Below are 20,343 nucleotides of genomic sequence, written 5' to 3'. Positions count from 1 at the left end.
ATATTTTGGTTATACATAATTTTGGGCTATTGGACCGTGGACAAGTCACTTCTTTTGGTTCTGCATAATTATGAGCTACTGGACCTTGAGCAAGTCTTACCTAGGTTTTCTGAATATTTTTCCTTCCAAAGTAGATAATGTTATCTATTTTCCTACTTAACATTCAAGGTGGTTTTCAGAATTAGAAAAAAGTAATATATTTGAAAATGTTTTGAAAATAGGTAAAATGGTAAAATATAAAACAACTTATTATTTGTATTTATACTATGATTTCAGGGGGTGTCGTTGTTAGTGATACTCTATTATGATTATTCTGTACTGAGAATTGCCACTCTATTTAGACATGCAGCAATTCAGCCAATCACAAGTTTAAAGGTTAATTTCTTCAATTCAGAGCATCTAACACCTGCTGAAGTCTGCTGATTTATTTTGATGAATACTTCAAAGAACATATATTTTATAGAGACTGTTTCTTTCCCTATGTGTTTATACTAGGAAAAGTGGCAAGTGAATTAGATCAAGTGTCTGTGCATAACTGATCAATTTGTTTTCTTTTTCTTTACTTTTTTAAGTACAAAATTAATGTGTGCTTATTGCACAAATAGACACCATTCTTAAATGTATACATAAAAACTAAAATCTCAATTCCTATAAGTAACAGTTAAATGTTTGGTATATTTATTTATAGAAATTTGTTCCACACACACACAGATTTGTTTTTGTTGCTGATGTTGTTCTGTGTCTCTACCTCTTTCCTAACTCTTATGTATGTGTACATCTCTAGACACCTGTATATTCACATAATAGAATTTACACATATTAAATGTACATACAACTATTGTGGTAGGCAAAATAATGGACCCCTCCAAAATGTTCATACCCTATTATTACCCATATTGACAATATTGTCTTATGTGACAACGGGGATTTCCACATGTGATTAAAGTTTAGGATCTTAAAATGGAGTGATTATCTTTGATTATTCAGTTGGGCACAACATAATCCCATATCCTTAAATATGAAAGAGGAAAGCATAAAAATGGGCCAGATATGAGAAGAATTTGATCTGCAATTGTTGGTTTTGGCACTGGAGGAAGGGGGCCATGAGCCAGATAACATCTAGGCCTCTAGAATTTGGAAACTGCCCTTAGTTTATAGCCAGGAAGAACACACAGACCTCAGCTATAAAACTGGAAAGCACTGAGTTATGCTAACAAATTAAATACACAAGGAAACAAAATCTCCCCCAGAGTCTCCGATAAGCAAGGCAGCTCTGCTTATATTAATATATACCTTGATATTAGCCTAGGGAGACCCATGTCTCACTTCTAACCCACAGAACTGTGAGATAATAAATTGTGTTGCTTAAGCACTAAATTTGTGGTAATTTATTGAGCCTGCTATAGGAAAATAAATATAAATAGCTTTATACAGCTATCTACATAATGTTGCAACTTCATTTTTCTTAAAAATATACATGGACACCTTTTTATGTCATTTACTAAGAGCTCACTTATGTGTACAGCTTTGCACATTATGAGTATAGTTTTACAGGAGAAATTGCTAAAAATAGAATAACTCATTAAAACAGTAGATACACTTTATCAGATGCAGCCAAATTTCCCTTCGAGAAGTTTCTACCAATTAACATTACCACCAATAATATGTGTGAGAGTGCCCATATTCCATATCCTTGCCAAAACGTGATATTATCAGTTATCTTAATGCCATGATCTTTGCCCTTGCAAGGAATCAAAATTACTTTACTAACTATTGAAAGCCATTATTTCTTCTTTTTGTGAATCTCACACATATCCTAATGCAAAATATTAGAGATCCACACAAGGTTTTATAGGAATGTCCTCTTGTTCTGGTATATTTTCTTACTGTCTATGATGTTTTCAATATAAAAATTATTAACTCAGAAAAAAATTTAAAGACATGTTTTAGTACAAATGTCCATACTCCTGAGTCCCAAGACTAGGCAGCTAACTGTATACATTTGTTTGGGCACTTTCTATACCACCGTTGATGAGGTTACTTGCACTTATCTCCAGTAAAATTCCATTCTTGAGGCTCTCATTACCATTATTACTCTTTCCACTTCATGTTCTGAGATTATTAATTTTTAAGTAATCTAAAGAAAAACATAAAGGTGTTTTGGGATATTTTATGAACACATAAAAGCTAACATGCAATGAGTTAAGGTAAGTCTCCAGTCAAGTCAGACTCAAAAAGGCTTTTTAGGAAGAATTTACTTAAAATTACACTTGCTTACCAAGTATTCCCAAATTCCTCCTGGATCCTTCTTTAGTTTTTAAATTATGAAATATTTCTAACATAGTAAAAGAAAATTATGAAATGCATATACCTTACCATCCACTTAAAATTTAGTAATTATGTGTGAAATGTAAGCTTTTTTGTTTCTTTAAATAATTTTTGTACCTCTCCTAAAACTTTGTGTGTCTAATGTTGTTGCTATTATTATTTGCATCATTGCTCTTTTAGTTGATGCTATTATTATTACTATTTTGGTTTGTGTGAGTATATTTTTGATTAATGACTCAAATCTTTAATAGTTATTGCTCTATTCAGGTTTTCTATTCCTAAGTCTGCTTTATTTATACATTTAAAAAAATTTAATATCTAAATTTTCAAATGTGCAGGTATTAAGTTATTTTTAGCGTTATTTGATGATATTTTAAAAGCTCATGGTATGTGTATTACTTCTTTTCCATTTCTGATATTATTTTTTTGTTCCTTTTTACTTCATGCCCTTCTTCATTCTTGCCAAAGGCCTATTTATTTTTAGTAGTTTATTTTTTTTCAAAAAAGACTACTATACCTTTGTTTTCTATTTTGTTAATCTCTGCTATCACTATTGCTTCTTTGACTTTTTGGGTTTATACTACATTCACATTTTAATATGGCAAGTCTTATAAAATCATTTTATTCTAAATATACTTTCATTTCTATTTTTAGTGTTTTATCCAGAATATTGGGCTGTGTTGTTTAATTCCCATACCCATTCGGTGGCTTCCATTTTGTTACTGATTTCTTATTTCATTGAATTTTTGTCGAAGAATACAGTTGATACGTTATTGATTATTTGGTATTTTAGAAACAATCTTTTGTGGCCTAGAATGCGGTAAGGTTTTGTATATATTAACATTTGCTTTAAAGGACAGTGAGTTATTTTTCAGATACAGGATACTATGTATACTCAGTAAATCAATCCTATTAAATGTTTAGTTCAAACAGTAGATATTCTAATATTTGTATGCTTTGCCTATTATTTCTGGGAGGGGTGTATTAAAAATCTCACTATGATCATTAACTTTGCAAGTTCTCTTTGTAATTCTATCAAGTCAAAAAAACAAAAAACAAAAAACAAAAAAATCTTATGATGCAAGACTAAATTGTTTCATTTCCTTGAGTGGATGCCTCACAACTTGGGATAAGAATGTTTATCTCAGTCTAATCTCCCAATGCCATTGGCTTTACATTCTGTATTTGTTTTTGACACCTAAGAGTCTCCCTCTTTCTCTCACTTAAGTTCCTCTCTCTCTCTCTCTCTGTCTGTCTCTTTCTCTCTCTCTCCTCTCTCATACCCTAGCTCTACCACATATTAAAACCAAAGACTTCAAAATTACAATTTATTCACCATTTCTTTGTGTTGGCGGGAAAGGGGGTCTACTGGTCTAGTTCACCCAGTATTGTTTTCACCAGAAGTTTTCCCTTGAAATTTAAAATAAGGTTCATGTGAAGAATTAGCGTTTTTTCTTTCCTCCTGATACTGGCATCTCAGGTTGCAATGGCAAAGAATACTTTCTGAAATTGATTGTATTCTGCCCTGGCAACTCATTCCTTTATTCTGTTCTGGTTTCCACACTTAAAGGCTATTATGAAGATGTTTCGCAAAGTTGCACAAAGAACTTTTAAAGGAGTCAAAATGATCTAAATATTTAGAAAGAAAACTACGAACGTGTTCATTTATTTGTAGGGCTCTTTTTGTAGAAGAGATATTATACTATTTTGTATTGCTCCATAAAGAGATCTAGGACTACTATATGGAAGGAATAAGGAAACTTATTTAGACTCCTTTTGAAGAAAACTTTGCAGCAGTTTGTCCTGACTTTATGAAAATCAGTCACCTATTCTTGGCTGTTCAGAACAAAACATAATAACCACATATTTGGCATGTTGTAGATACCATTCTACTAGGATAAACATGTCCAGCTAAAATTTAATGTCTCTTGACATTCTAAAATTCTACGAGTTGCCAAAACCCCAACAAAGTCCCAGCAGATGCAAGCCTGAGGTAATTAAAGATGAAGTCAATAAGCTTACGCAAGGTGCCTCCAGTCAGAAAGAGTTTTCAGACCTGCAGGTTAGTATAGGTAGAGAATATTACTGAGCTGCCCACAGTAGGAGCTTGAGGGAAAAGAAATCTCAGGTCTGAAAGGAAAAATGCCACAGGGACAACTAGGAAGACAAGAATTGTCTAGGGAGCTTGAATATATGTAGGAGGGAATCAAAATTGAAGGAGAACTAGGTAGGGGAAGCCAAAACATTTTGTTCCTTAGTAAACTCAATCTAAAATTTTCTCATTCTGTGTTTTTAATGTAATAATATAATAACATTGATATTCACTTGAAAAATATTTTCGAAGTCAGTATTTTCTCATTCTTTTGATATTCCTTTCTATACTTTTCCTGAACAAGTTGTATAAAATATAAAAAATTAATAACATGGAATAAAAGTATTTTATATCTTGCAATGAATTTTATACCCACACAATCAGTAAAAATGTATATATAAAACTGTATTTTTAGTACATCTTTTTGGAAGCACATTATATTTTTCTAATGAACAATGAAATACTACTGATAGCATATTTATATAATATATATAATATATATAAATGTTTTCTATGCTGTGAAATTATAAATGATAACTTGGTAAGTTCTGCTTTTATTGTTGCATTTTTTTTTTCATTTTAAAAGATAAGTAGACATCATATTCTGGGAATTTATTTTGAGAGAAGCAAGAAAAGGAAAAAGTTACCCCCAAGTTATCACACACATGTATACATCCCCCCCAACACACACACACACACTCTCACACTTTGCTTTCTTCATTCCATACTCAGTCAATAACAAATGAATAATTAATGAATTTCTGGCCAATGGAATATAATTAATCAAACATTTCTAAGGTCTTGCTATCTGAGAAGCATTGTGCTAGATGATATAAAAATGTATACATGAATGAAGAAAGACCACCTTACAGGAGCACAAACTCTTTGAGATACATACATATGCAAATATAATTCAAGTAAAACAAATAGTGGTAAGTGGATAATTAAACTACACAGTGTATACCTCGGTATGTCTCAGTAGATGGCAAGCTCTAAAAGGTAGAGATTTTTCATGAATTGATGCAATCTGACAATAGGCACGCCACAAAATTGTGAATGAATGCAATTATTATGCAACTAACATATTTGTACATCTCAACAACCAAAACAATCAGAATAAAAATTGGTCAATAAAAAGTCAGGTTATATCAGTGCAATGAGTTTTAACTCTTTACATATATTTAATATTTAAAAATTATGCTTCTCTCACAAAGAGATATCCAATTTGGGCTTCTTATACTTAATGTAATATTTACTGAATCCCTGCTGTTCATTACTTTATTTATTTAACGCATATTTGTTGAATACTACATTAGTTTCCTATGGCTGCTAGAAAAATTGCCACAAATTTGGTAGCTTGAAAAACATACATTTATTCTCTTGCAGTTTGGGAGGTTAAAATCTAAAGTCAGTTTCACTGGTCTGAAGTTGAGGTGATGTCAGGGTCACTCTCCATTCAGAAGTTCTGGGGTAAATCTATTTTCATGTCTTTTCCAGCTTCTAGAGCTAGAACACAATCCTTTCATTCTTTGACTTGTGGCCTCTACTCTAATCTTCAAAGCCAGTGGCCCAGCCTTTTGCTTTAGTCCTATTGCCTTCCTCTCTGTCAAATCCTTCTCTGAGTCCCTGGCAATAAGGACACTTGTGATTATATTTAGGGCCCTCCCAGCCAATCCTCATCTCAAGATCCTTAATCAAATCTGCAAAGTTCCTTTTGCCATATAAAGTAACATTCATAGGTTCAGGTCTTAAAAAGACCTCAATATCTTTAGCAGCAACTATGTGTTGGGTATTGGAGACCCAGCAGAGAATCAGAAAATCAATCCCTGGATCTGCACTCATGGTGCTTCACATTATGGGGGTTACAAAGGACGTACACGATACACACCTGTTTTTTAATCAGGTTCTTTAACAGAGGAATGTTTTATCAGAGAATAACTGTGTAGTTTTTTCTTCTCTTTTAACGAGAGAAATTCTCAGCTACTTCTTAAAATAAGCAGGCATAGAAAATCACCTTATAACAGGTGATGTTGAGAAGATTTGTGGTCTCATACAAGCAGAAGATAAGTCAGCTTATCTATTTTGAGAAATAATTTGGCATTTTTTTTTTCTTTCACAAACTCTGCAAAATGCTCCTTCATTCATGGCAGGAGAAGGTAGTGTTATGGCAGAAGAAAGGTTAGGTCACTTTGATTAAAGAAGAAATCCCAACCTTAATGCCTTAGGAAATGATGCTGTAAAAATTGGACTTTGAGTGGTATAATATTTGGGGTGTGCCCAATTGTGATATAACATTAATGCTGAATCATAATACATGGAACTTCTTCCTTCAAAACATTGAGAGGCTCTGTATCAATAAATAGAGTTGTTTTCCCACTCAGGAAGTACTGCAACTCCCTGCTAACTCTACTTGCTACTATAGACGTGCATGTGCCTCAGCTGTCACCATGACTGTGAATAGAACAAGGTCTTCCTCAAGAGAGATGGCCCATATCTAATCATCGGTGCATTAGCATCTAACAGCACCATTCAACTGGAGGTGAACTTTCTGCCATCTTTGTATGTGAAGGTAACAACATTGGACTTGTCTTCCATCTCCATCACTCAGGAGTTCCATGACCTGGATAAGTGCTTAAATTAGAGTATGAGATGAGTTTTCACCACAGGAGCATGGCCTGTTTAGTTGAGAGTTACCTACACTGAGTTTAATCCTAGGTTGTGGGCCAATTCTTAGAAAAGCCTTAATAAATGGACCAAGAAGTCACCCTAGCACCTGTGACCACTGTAAGACCAGTGCATTTACACAGCTTCTGCATTTTTGTTGTGATCTGCTAAGGCCAGCTTCTTTGATCTGTATTGCAGTTCATGAATTTATGTAGGGAGGAGTTAGACTGGATTCCTTGTTGTCGGGATGCTGGTAGGAACTCAGGAGATCTGGATACAGATGGGAAAAGGATTAGAGCATTAGGAGGAAAGGTGAAAGTTGTACCTCTGAATTATCTGCTGGTCGAAGCTTTAGTGTTCTACTCATAGCACTTCTTGCAGTTATATTATTTGCATCCTAAACCATGTCAAATAATACCCTAGTTGATATCTTCATGGAGAAAGATACAATGTAAAGAACAGAACAACAATTTAATTAATGAAGAAATTGTTTCTATGTTTCATATTACTCCCTGGAAAGGTAATGTAAATTAAAATAATAAAACAAGCATTATGTAGAATAGCCATGGAGAAAGCAGACTTGACATGGACATTTAAGTATACCATGATGGATAACTGGACTTTTGTTCTGGGATTTATTATGTTTATTTATTTTGTTTTGCTGCTACTTAGAATCCAAAAACACTTCAAGGTTTGAAAGAATATCATATTGTGTGTCTTGTACATAATTTTCCATTAAAGAAGCCAAAGGGGCTGGGTTCCACTTCAAGGAAGCTAAACACAGACATGGAGGGTTAGCTAAGTAGATTATCTCAACCAAGAATTTGAATCTTAAGAAATGAGGCAGATAATGCAAGCAGAGACCAGAAGTTATTCATGGTGATGTCAACAGCATTTAGAACTCAGTGCAGCCTCAAAAGTACTAATGACAGAGCCCTAATCTGTACTGTTGTAGGAGGCTATGTTCCCAATTTCCCAGCCCCTCTTGGTTTCTATCTATTGCCAGTCCCTAATGAACTAGCCTTCACCTTCATGCCCCACTATACCCTACAACTTTTCACGAAATCTACTTTTGTTTAGGTTTTTCAGATTGTTTCTATTGTTTACAAAAATAGCTCTGATCAATGCAATTGGAAAGGATATAGACATAAACTGACTTCCCATCTTAGGTGAGTGAAGAAATGAACAAAGGTATAAAGTAGCACGATGTCTTGAAACTTTTAATGAAACATCTAGGGTTGAAGGAAAACAAGTGGAGTGAAATATTTAGGAGACAATGAGACTCAATGAAACAGAAACAAGGAAAAGGCTAAAGGTATAAATGTTTGCCTTGATATAGGAAATAAGGGGAAGGATCTTCTTTCATTGCTAATGTCAAAAGAAAAATGAATGCTTGCTGCTTTTTTTAATAAGATCAACCTCAAGGATACTGTGGGCTGGGGATTATTATATTAATAAGTGATAATTAGGAGAAACCAAAGGCTACCATTAGTTTACTGTGTTAGAATTGTTCTTGATAAGAATGCTATAAGAAAAATCTGTGGGTTTTTATCTCCATTCTTCCCTCTTTGGATAATATTTTTCTTTGGACTTCCAGTGACTGATCACCTTTTGATGCGACACATTCAAAATGTCTATTTATTATACAAAATCATTTACATGCAGCTCTTTTTCTTTTTAGGAACTCATCTATTAGATGAATGGCATATTCCTCCAGTGCTATATTTTAAATTAAAAATACATAAATATGTTTATAATTAAAAAAAGAAAAGAAACATTACAGAGATAAAGTAAAAAAGAAAATTCTCCTTCATCCCCCTTTCCTGAGATCACTATAGGTAACAATGCATATAGTCTTTTAGATATTTTATATGATTATATGTACACATATATTTATAAATTTATATAAATGGACTTTTCCAATAAATATTAACATACTAATAATGTACTTATTTATCTTGCAGGCCTTTCCAATCCTTATAAATCTTCCAAATTCTACACAGTTTTCATTCAGGAAACTATTTAAGTAATTAAAATATATATGTGAGAAACAGAAAATTGGCCTGGGAAGTAAATACGGTCATCTCACATTTGAAAAAATTGTCAAGATTCAGCATCTAAAATGGTATCTATGTGATCATTAGAATAAAACATTGTTTGCCTACCTTCCAGAGACATAGAAGAAAAAAAAAAAACAATCTACACAAAAACACTTTGGAAAAAAAAGTGATGTAGAAAGAAAAAAGAATATTGGCAACACTGTCTTTTATTAGTGCCATCTCAACAGTTTTTGCCGATAACAGGGGACCAGCAGAGAGCAGTCAGTTACAAAATGTGGCTTTACCAACAATCCAAATCCAGTTTATAAACACTATTGTGCAATGCATCTGACAGATACAGAGGGCAATGGGATGAGAATTTACTTATCCTAATTATTTTTTTTTCAGAATATAATGGGGGTACAAATGTTAAGGTTACGTATATTGCCCATGCCCTGCCTCCCCCCTCGAGTCAGAGCTTCAAGTGTCACCATCCCCCAAACGTTGCACATCTCACTCATTGTGTTTGTATATACTGGCAGTCATAAAATACCCAGTTTTTAAGCAAGTGGGCACGCATTAACATATTTGTAAAATAAAATCCCCTTGTCTCATTCAAAATCAGAAAATTTACTAATAACCCCTATAAACATAATAGGAAGCCATGATTATTGCAATATGCAATATTGCAGAAAAAGCATTACATCAATTAAAGTCACTCATGGTACAATAACAAAACATTAGGAACTGGAAACAGAATGCTTAATAATCTTGATAAGGTACCTACCAAAAACCCACAGCAAACATTGCAATTCATATTAAAACTTTAGCAGTACTGCAGTAAAGGCAAGAATGAGATAAGAGTTCTATCATTACTTTCATTAAACATTATACTGGATGTTACGTTAAGAGAAAAATGAATAAGTGGTTTAAAAAGTGAGAAAGAAGGGAACAATTATTCCTATTTACAAAAGATATGATTACCTATATAGAACATCCTATATAGACACAACAAAGACAAAAAGCAAACAAACAAAAAATTCAGCAAAGCTTCTGGAGATGAGACCAATGTATAAAAATCGATGCCCTTTTTATACAACATTAATAACCAATGTGAAAATATAATTTAAAGAAAGATATCTTTAATTTTGGTACTAAAACTACTAGCTAAAATAATGAAAAATGTTCAAAATTTTAATAAATGGAATTACTAAGTACTGAAGAACATAAAAGACCAGAATAAATAGGTAAATATGCCATACAAAATAAGACATTTCCCTAAAATAAAATATCAATTCAATTTTCTAATTGAATGAAAAACTCAATCAAAATCCAAATGGGCTTTTTAAAATGGATATTGGCTGGCTCATCCTAAAATTTATATGAAAGACTGAAAAGCCAAGAATAGTTAAAGCAATTGTGAAGAAAAATTAAAAGAAAGAGGGGCTTGCAAAAGGTTTGAATGCATAAAGTTGATGTCATAGGTGTTCATCATGTTGTAATTTGTCCTTTTCTGTGTCTAAAATATTTTATAATTAAACTTTCAAACTTTTAGAAGAAAGTAAAAGAGAATAGTTTATGGTTTTAGGTTAAAAAGAATCTTGTAAGCAATAAAGAAAAAGGCATGAAATTATAATATGAATTATTAAATTCAATGAGCTGTATCCTAATGTATAAAGCTTTTGATCATCAAAAGACACCATAAAAACTGAAAAGACAATCCAAAAACTAGGAAATAATCTTTGCAACACATATAACTGACAAGAGAGAAAGAGGTATGTAATCCATAAAAATAAAGATTTACAAAATAATTTTCAAAAACAAACAATCTGATAAAAAATGAGTCAATATTGAGAACAGGCACCTCACAGAAACTCTAATGGCCATAAGTATATAAAAAGATGCACTCTCCATTAACAAAGGGACAAATGCAAATTAAAAGAGCAATCAGATACTATAGCCACGCAAAAATTTATAAGTCTGACAATTGCAGATATTATTGATAATGATGTGCCAGACTGGTTGATGTGAAATGGATTTTTATATGGATTTACTACACATTCAAAACCTGAATGTGTAGTAAAAAAGAAACTTAAGGTGGGGGGATGGAGTATGATTCACATACATAAGGTAATAGAAAGCTAGGAAAAGTATATTTTTAGGGAATGGTACATATATAACCACTTTCAAAAAAGCAAGAGAATGAGTAATATAAAATCCAGCCGAATGGTGATGGGAAGGACGGAGTTGATTTTGGAGAGGCCTTCCTACAAGGCTTAAAAAGTACTAGTATTTTTGTTTCTTGAGCTCTGTCATGGGTACCTGGGTATTTTTTACTCTTTTTAAAAATGTGCACACACGGGATATACTCATATATGTATATTTTCCAATTAAAATTGATGTTAAAAAATCTAGTGAAATTTTAAAGAGAGGCCTTACAAAATTGTTCACATCAGCAATTTCTAGCCTGTGAGTCAAGATTTCCTTGTAACTATGTAGCCAAACAAAACACAGAATTCCTTGGCTTCTAAGGTTGGCTGATGTAAGACGGACCCTTCAACTGCACCCCTTATTGCAAAAGTTCTTGTTCTTGACATCCAACTTATTTTCAATAACTTATATTAAGTATCTCAGTACAAATGTGACGTTATACATTTGCAATTTTAAAATGCTGTCTTTCATGTCACCCTTGGGCTTCTGAGTAAAGTTCCACTGAATAAAGAAACAGACAAAAAAACCAAAATGGTTCTTCAAAGTTTGAAAACCACCGTGTATCTGAGTTGAAAGCAACTTTTGAATGCCGCACATCAGCAACAAACCAAAACAAAAACCAAAACAGTGTCCTCTTTTAGAGCTTTCCAGCTGAGCCTTAGAAGACGGTTTCTAAGACAGGGGCGAGTGATTCCCAGCTGCGGAAACAGGACCGGCGTCCAGCCTGACCCCAGCCACTGCGACAACGCCCCCACCGCCGTCCCCTCCGCAGACTCCCGCACCCGCGCCCGCCGCGAGAACCCGAGCCCCGCCCACCCAGCGAGCCGGCTCGGTCCCGCCCCTCAGGTCTCCCGGAACGCCCTGCGCGCGCCCTCGGGGAGGTGGGGCTGGCTGGGCTCGCGGCGTGGCCCCCGTGGCGTTCTCCGGAGCCCCAGCGTCGGCCGCTCTGCCGGCCGAGTCCCTGCTGGTGGCCGATCCCCAAACCGCGGTGAGTAGCTGCGGGACTCCGGGCCCCGCAGCGCGGCTGCAGTGGACACGAGTTCCGCAGCGGGCGCCTGCGCGCTCGCCCGCCAGCCAATCTGCTGGCCGCATTCTTCAGACGCCCTTTGACCCCGCGCCCCTACGGCGGGCAGCTGGAGGTGCAGAGCTGGGAGGCTGGAGACCTCTAACGACCCCACCTGTCACTCTTATCCCCTATTTTTGTCTAGGTTAGTTTTATTGCCCGTTACCCTGCTTTATCCCGCCGCCCCCATCCGCCCCCGGCTCGTCTCCACCTCCTCTTTGGGGCAGAACCTCCTGTCGCCTCAGTTTTTCCTTCCCTCCCCAGCAAGTTGGAAATTTGGGGACAGGTGGAAACCTTTTTCAAAGCCTTATCCTTGTACTCCCAAACTATGTCTCAGCCTAGAGCCGGCTGGGAGAGTGAAAGGAGCGAGGCCTGCTGGGCTCGGGGTGCGGCAGGAAGGTCGCTGTCGCCTTTGAGCATTGGGAGAAGAAAACCAGAAGGGGATGCCACCGCAGAGATGGTTTTTCCGCTCACCTATTAACGTGTTTGGCACTGTCATCGTAGACTTATTCTTTGCTAAGTCTCAGGATGCAACTGTGCTGGACTAGTGTTTTGTTTTTTTCCATTCTCCAGTGGCTCAACTTGAAGTACAGGCAGTTAAACTGTTTTGTTTAATTGTTGCAAGACCCTGCAGATGTGTTAGTATTTTAAAAAATAAGACAAGGGAAGATAATGTTAATTATATGATCTTGGTAAAAAGACAAATGGGACTGGAATGGGCTGTTTACGTTAAAGTATTTCAGCAGTAATTTGAAAGAAAAATACAAAATAAAATCTAGATATTAAGTTGTTTGCAAATCACTTTTATGACAAAACTCCATTCACATTGAGCTTTATGTAGCTCACCTGAAAAAACGCTGGAGTGCTGTGAGTTTGTAGATTCTTCAGGCTCTTTGCAAAAAACGTTTGCAGAACTGCTGCTTTTATTTGTGTGATTAATAATCAGAGTATGATCAGAAATAAAATTTCATGATAAATGAAATAAGCTGTCTTTAGATTAAGTTTATGGAGTAGGTATCAGTTAATCATTGTTTTCTAATTCCATAAATCTAAATGAAAACATGACCACATGTCAACCGCTTTCATCCATGTCACAGAAATTACTGTCATATATTCTTTAAACTTGATTCGACTAATACTTTGTACTAATAGGAAAGCAGAAAGCATGAAGACAAGCACTTGAGTTCAAGAGCCAGAATTGGTCTGCCCCTTGCTAGTTCCCTAACCTCTTACAGATTACTTAGCCTAGAGACTTTTAAAAAGTTACCAACTGTTCAGTTTCATTATATGTAAAACGGTGTTAAAAAGAAATTCTACGTTGTAGGTTATTGTGAAGATTAAAAATGGAAGGATGAGATTATGCCTAACTGAATTTCTTCTTAACCAGCAGATACAAGTGTTTACAATAAAACTGAGCTGGGCAAGGAAGCCTTGGTATAGAAACTGATTTTGAAACTTACAGGTGTGCCTTCGAGTATTAGTTATATTTATCTCCAGTGGCTTCATACAGAATAAAATTAGAAAAAAAAACAATATCATAAAAATAGAAAGCACCAGAAGTCTGTGTAATTTATTTAATAATAATTAAAAGATAAAATCTGTTTGGCTTTTCTGAGTTACGTGATACTTTGAAATAATAATTGATATCACCCTGTTTCTGGATCTCTTGAATCTCTTAGCTAGGTGGATATGTCTAATCTTTTTTTTTTTTATTAGACCTCACTAGACCTCCAAATCAGCTAGCATTTCAAAAGATGAAAAGCACAAAAACTAAAAAATAGAAACAGTAGCTTCAAAAGAACATGCAGTATATGACTTCTGAGTTATGTAAAATGCCTTTTGAAAAGAGAGCAGGTTTTCAATAGCCAATACCTTGAGTAGGTTCCTGATTTGGAAACCTGTACATCTGAAATTAACTTGTAATTTTTTTCCTATGGTGACTTCAAAAACATCTTTCTTTTGTTGAGGCAAAATAACTTCCTCTTTCCTGCAAGATCAGACGTTTTAGCCATCTCAAGGGCTATCATGGTTTTGTGATGTTGAAGATAACTTATTAAAATGGATTTTTAAAATTATTAGACCTTTATATATATATGATTCTTCCTATATAGTATATTCAATATAGACTATAAACATATCAAATGCATATATAGTTAATAGAATCTGTTTATATCTATACTGCCCAAATATATACCAATATCAAAAACAAAAGGGCCAGATATTCAATTGTGTAAGCTGAACACTTAATGAATGCTATGTATAAGATATGTTGGACTCTACTAAACTATGAAGATAAAGACTGTATTTCTCATGCTTAAGGAGCAATCTAGTAGCAGATACAAAACATGTAACTATATAGCATGATGTGATATATAATGTAAGAAAAATAAAAGTTTAAAAACTAGATAATATTATAACTATAGAATATATGAGAGAGTAAGTAGGTATTAAGAAGAGGTGACATTTCAACCTTGAAAGGTGGCTTGAAAGGTGAGTGGTATTTTAAAAGTTGGCCATATAGAGAATAGGATTTACAACAAAATTGGTTGTTTTTTAATTTCTTGTTAGACACCATCTTTAATAATCATCATCATTGTCATAAATAATTTTTCATTTATTTAGTGTTATGCTAAACTAGACATGATTCTGAGATTTTTACAATATTAACTCATTTCATCCTCTCAAAAATCCTATGAGTGAAGTAGTAACTCATTTTACAGATGAGGAAAGCACAGAACGATCAGGTCACTTGTATAGGTCAAATAACTAAAAAATAGCACAGCTGGAATTTGAACTCAGGTATTTGAACTAGAAAGCCCATATGTTAAATGAAGTTCTAGTTGCCTTTATTTAGGTTGAGATGATTTATTGTTAATTGAAATATGGAGGTTGGGATAGAACCAGGAGATCATCTCTTAAGATTGAGCTTGTGGATTAGCTATAATGATTGATAAACATTTTAGGTGAATGAATTAAATAATGTAAAAAGAAAAGAGAGGGGAGGGAATATCTTAACAAATTACATTTATAGGCAGCAGGAGGAAAAAAAGAAAAGGCAGCTTTCATAAATGGACATGTATTCTGTATTCATGTATAGATCTGGGAAATGATCCTAACAAATTTTTAAAAATTTGAGAGTTATTTCCTATATTTCTCTACTTTTCATTTACTCTTAATAAGTATTTACTGTTTGATTAAAATATAGCTCTTAAAAATTTTCTTTCTCAAACATTATCTTGCATGATTCATGGAAAACTTTGTTCATAGACAAAATAGATACACTCTTTTTAAAGAAAAGTCTAAGTGACTTATCCAAGATAGTATAACTAGATTAACGTGGACAGTTTGAACTTACATCTTCAGATTTCAAGATCAGTATTTCTTTCATTATCCATCCTGATCTTCATGTATCTTACTACTGAGGTAGAGTCAACGTCTCAAAAACCAGTGTCTGAATAATTTCTAAATCCATTATTTTTCCCATTCTCTGACTCTTCAGCATTCATTACTACAGATTATTTCCTTATTGAATATCTACCCAAACAAACTTTTTTCCTTATGAAGGAAAATTATATTCTAATTTTAGAAGACAGAGTAAGAAAGTATGACTGTGTTTTCTCACTCAAAGATAACTATTAATATTACATATTTAATTATATTTCTTTACTTTGTATCTTTAATCTAGTTGAGATCATATTGCATCCACAATTTTTTTTTCTGCTTCATACCTTGTCAAAATTCTCACTTACTTTAAGCAAAGGGAAGGATTTATTGTTATCTAAATAATTTGGAAATTTCAGGGCAACAAATTATAGTAGCAGGCCAAAATGGTTATCATCCCTTTATTCCTATCCTGTGCAATGGGGCTGCCACATTTCACACATAGAAATTTCACTCCCTGTAGTCATGCAGTGCAGAGCTTGAAAGACTATGAATTGGTACTTTCCAAAAATAAGCAGGTGTTATGTTCATAGCTCATGTCTTTCAATTTACTGGTGAGATTCTTTTTTCTTTTTTAATTTCTAATTTTCAAATAATTTTAGACTTATAGAAAAGTTGCATTTATAGTACAAACAATTCCTATGTTTTTCCTGCACATTGATTAGATGGTACTATTTTACCATATTTGCTTATTGTTACGCATGCACAATTATATGTTACACTCTATGCAAATATACATTATGCATAGTATATGTATATATGTATTTATGTGTATATGCACATATATGTATATATATATAAGAGAGTGTGTATGTGTGTCTCCTTTCTTTAATATATTAGCTAATGTTTCCTTGTGATTAGATATGGATTAATTTTGACAGGAATACCACAGCAGTGATTCCATGTTTTTCTTGGTGCATCTTTTCTGGAGACTTATGGTCATACCTATTTATACAAAATTAACTGGTAAAGTTAATTTGGATCACTAGTTTGAATTGGTATTTGGTAGGTTTTCCACTCTTAGGTTATTATGTTCCTCTTTATAATGAATTAAACATCTTGTGGAGAAACACTTTGCCAACATGTAGATACCCTGTTTCTCATCAAACTTTTACTCTCAGTATCCATTGAGGATTCTTGCCTGGTAGTCCTTATTCTGTGTTTTAGTTTGTTTTGTACTGCCATGAGAAAATACCTGAGATTGGGTAATTTCTGAAGAACAGAAATGTATTTCTTACAAGAAGGTGTCTAGGAAGTCTCAAAGTCAAGGCACCAGCAGGTTTTGCTGTCTGGTGAGAGCTCCTCTCTGCTTCCAAGATGTCACCTTAATGCTGCATCCCCTGGAGGGGAGGAATGCTGTGTCCTTACACGGTGGAAGGGCAGAAGAGATCAAACCCTCTCTCACAGCTCTTTATCCAGATCTATCTATCTAGTCTTTTGCTAAAATTTCATTTTCACATCTTTTTATTAGAGAAAGAGGGAACTGATATGATGGGATGCAGGGATGGGAAAGAGTTAAAATACTAAGGAAAGTGTCAAAGACTGTTAGTAATCAATATTGTTTTCCAAGAGTTTTATGGATTTTATATACATTTAATTTTATACATATTACATGTAAATATATATCATGTATCCATATATGACCTAAAGTACGTTTTAGTATCAGTTCATGTATATATTCATATGTGCACATATGTATATACATGTATACATATACACATGTATATGTATGTATACATACATTGATATATACACGCAGAGTATACATATTGTGTATGTAGTATACATGCATGTACATATATATGTAATGTCTATATACACACCCATATTTACTTAAAATTTTGAAACAGGCAACAGAAAATTAATACTGGCCATACATGCTTATGTGATGGGAAAACTATAAAGAAAGATGAGGCAATAGTAAACGCAAAAGTCAAGGAATTGCCCTTAGGCAGGGAGAAATGCAGGGCTGGTGATTTGGAGGAGATACAAGAGGTAGAAAGGGGGTTTTAAGCTGACAATTTTCTTTTTGAATGTTTACTTTATATGTTTTAAATTAGACATGTATTTTTATATTATTCTTTAGGTGTGGTATAATTCACAATTATACAAGATTGACGTGGAAAGTAATCTCTGATTTTATCTCTAAAATAAGTATACTTGGTCATCTTAGTATGTTTTGAATATACACATGAGAGAAACAGCAGTTTGTATCTATCAGAGCTAGTTTATTTTAACTTAATTCTTTAGAATAACAAAAACATGATCCATCATAGACCATCATATTTTATAAAGCAGTAAAGGTCAACATTTTGTCAAACACCTTTTTAATAAGAAATTTGTCTATAAAAGACTTTAAATATTTTATTCATATGTATAAGTACTTATATACATATACCTCCCACACCCATCCACCAATAATATATGTATATACACATTATTAAAACAAAAAATAATATTTTAGAAGTTATAAGTTAATGTTAAGTTAATGTTTATAACCTCTGTTCAATAAGATTTTCAAAGTTACAAATTAATGAATTTTTTAAAAATTGGGAATAACTTGTGAATAAATATTCTTTTTTTCTCTACTGTCATGCTTTTAATTTTGTCCAATTCTATTACATTTTAAAATGTAATTGAAAATGTGTGATTACTCCTTTCTTTTGAAATTGTTAGTTAAAAAAACAGTGTTTTTAAAATCCATTTAATGGCCAGGCTTTTAATTTATTTATAAGTATTTTCTTTTATTAACAATTATTTTTAAATTTTACACTTAGCTTTAGAAAATGTTAGTTCATATACTCAGAGTATTCTCTTTCTATATTCAGTATACACAAAATCTGTTGAAATGATGAAAAATATTTCATTTTCTTAAATGAAATTTTAAAAGTTTTCTCTATTTGCAATTGGCGTGCAAATGATATTTCCAAATCGGTATTGCCATTTACTTTAGCCATATATAGATTCTTTTGCAGACATCAGTACTTGATGACATAATTAATATCACAGTGTACTTTCTTAATTTTTCAGTGTAATGAACTTTATGGATTTTAATTTTCATTTTGAATATATTGGAAAATATTGCTGATACCACTTACTAATTATCTTTTTTCAATAAATTGCAGCAAAACATGTACTATTTTGGAGTTTAAAGTATGTCATCATGGCAAAGTTTCGGAGAAGGACTTGCATCATTTTGTCGCTTTTTATTCTATCTATTTTTTCTCTGATGATGGGTTTAAAATTGTTGAGACCAAATACAGCTACTTTTGGAGCTCCTTTCGGACTTGACCTTCTTCCAGAACTTCATCAGCAGCGAACTAATCATTTGGGGAAAAATTTTGATTCCCAAAAGAGTGACAGAATCAACAGTGAAACAAATAGCAAGAACTTAAAAAGTGTTGAAATCACTATGAAACCTTCCAAAGCCTCTGAACTCAACCTGGAAGAACTCCCGCCTCTGAATTATTATTTACATGTATTTTATTACAGTTGGTATGGAAATCCACAATTTGATGGTAAATATATACATTGGAACCATCCAGTGTTGGAGCATTGGGACCCTAGAATAGCCAAGAATTATCCACAAGGGAGACACAACCCTCCGGATGACATTGGCTCCAGCTTTTATCCTGAGTTGGGAAGTTACAGTTCTCGGGATCCTTCTGTCATAGAAACTCACATGAGACAAATGCGTTCTGCTTCAATTGGTAATTATTTTATTCTTTGTATGTGTGTGTGTGTATGTGTGCATAAACAATTTTTCTGTAATATTAATACTAGTCTTCACATTGTTACTATATTGTTAAATTTATACCTCCAAATTAAACATCCAGTCAATCATCTTTTAACACTGCCTTTAATGTATATGTATTTTCTAAATTTTAAAGCATTTCTGGATATATTACTTATATTGATTTCTAATTTAATTCTCCATCTTAATTTTATTAAATTTTGATTTGCATAAAGTACAGTGAATTCTCCCACCTTAAGTTTACAGATCAATAATGTTTCTTAAAACTATGCACCTGTTTGAAGTATCTTATAAATGTTTAAGTGCTTGGTAGTATTTTTCAGGTCCCCTCTATCCTTACAAATTTCTTTTTTGCTTTTATTTATTTATTTTACAGAATATTATGGGGGTACACATTTTTTGGTTATATAGATTTTTTTTTACTGCTTGAGCCAAAGTTATAAGTGTGCCCATCACCCAGATAGTGCACACTGTACACCCGTTAGATATGATTTCACCTCCCCACTCCACCTGCAATGATTTCTATTGAGTTTGACTTCCGTCTGTGCACATGGGTGCTGACTGGTTAGTTATAATTTAAAAGTGAGTACCTGTGGTGTTTGTTTCTCCACTCTGCAATACTTAGGAGAATGGTGTCAAGTTTGATCCTGATTGTTGCAAAAGGTAGTAATTTGTTTTCTTTCTGGGGCTAAGTAGTATTCCATGATATACATATGCCATATTTTATTGATCCATTCATGAACTGATGGAT

The 20,343-nt window shown here is 33.6% G+C and overlaps 1 protein-coding gene across 2 annotated transcripts in view; it reads left to right on the top strand.

Annotated features, from left to right (window-relative positions):
* Nucleotides 1-12,192: 12,192 nt before the first annotated feature.
* MANEA (mannosidase endo-alpha) overlaps nt 12,193-20,343 on the top strand; it is a 31,695-nt gene continuing 23,544 nt past the window's right edge. The window contains exons 1-2 of one of the 2 annotated variants that reach the window (XM_012769459.3): nt 12,193-12,322; nt 18,964-19,548. In XM_012769459.3, coding sequence (XP_012624913.1) covers nt 19,002-19,548 — 547 coding nt within the window. In that variant the 5' untranslated portion in view covers nt 12,193-12,322; nt 18,964-19,001. Of the gene's footprint in view, nt 12,323-12,361; nt 12,543-18,963; nt 19,549-20,343 lie in introns of those variants that run through there. The other variant, XM_012769458.3, reaches the window with a different exon arrangement.

Source organism: Microcebus murinus, chromosome 5 (assembly GCF_040939455.1).
Source record: "Microcebus murinus isolate Inina chromosome 5, M.murinus_Inina_mat1.0, whole genome shotgun sequence".
NCBI lineage: Eukaryota > Metazoa > Chordata > Mammalia > Primates > Cheirogaleidae > Microcebus > Microcebus murinus.
This window is presented reverse-complemented; position numbering and strand designations above follow the sequence as displayed.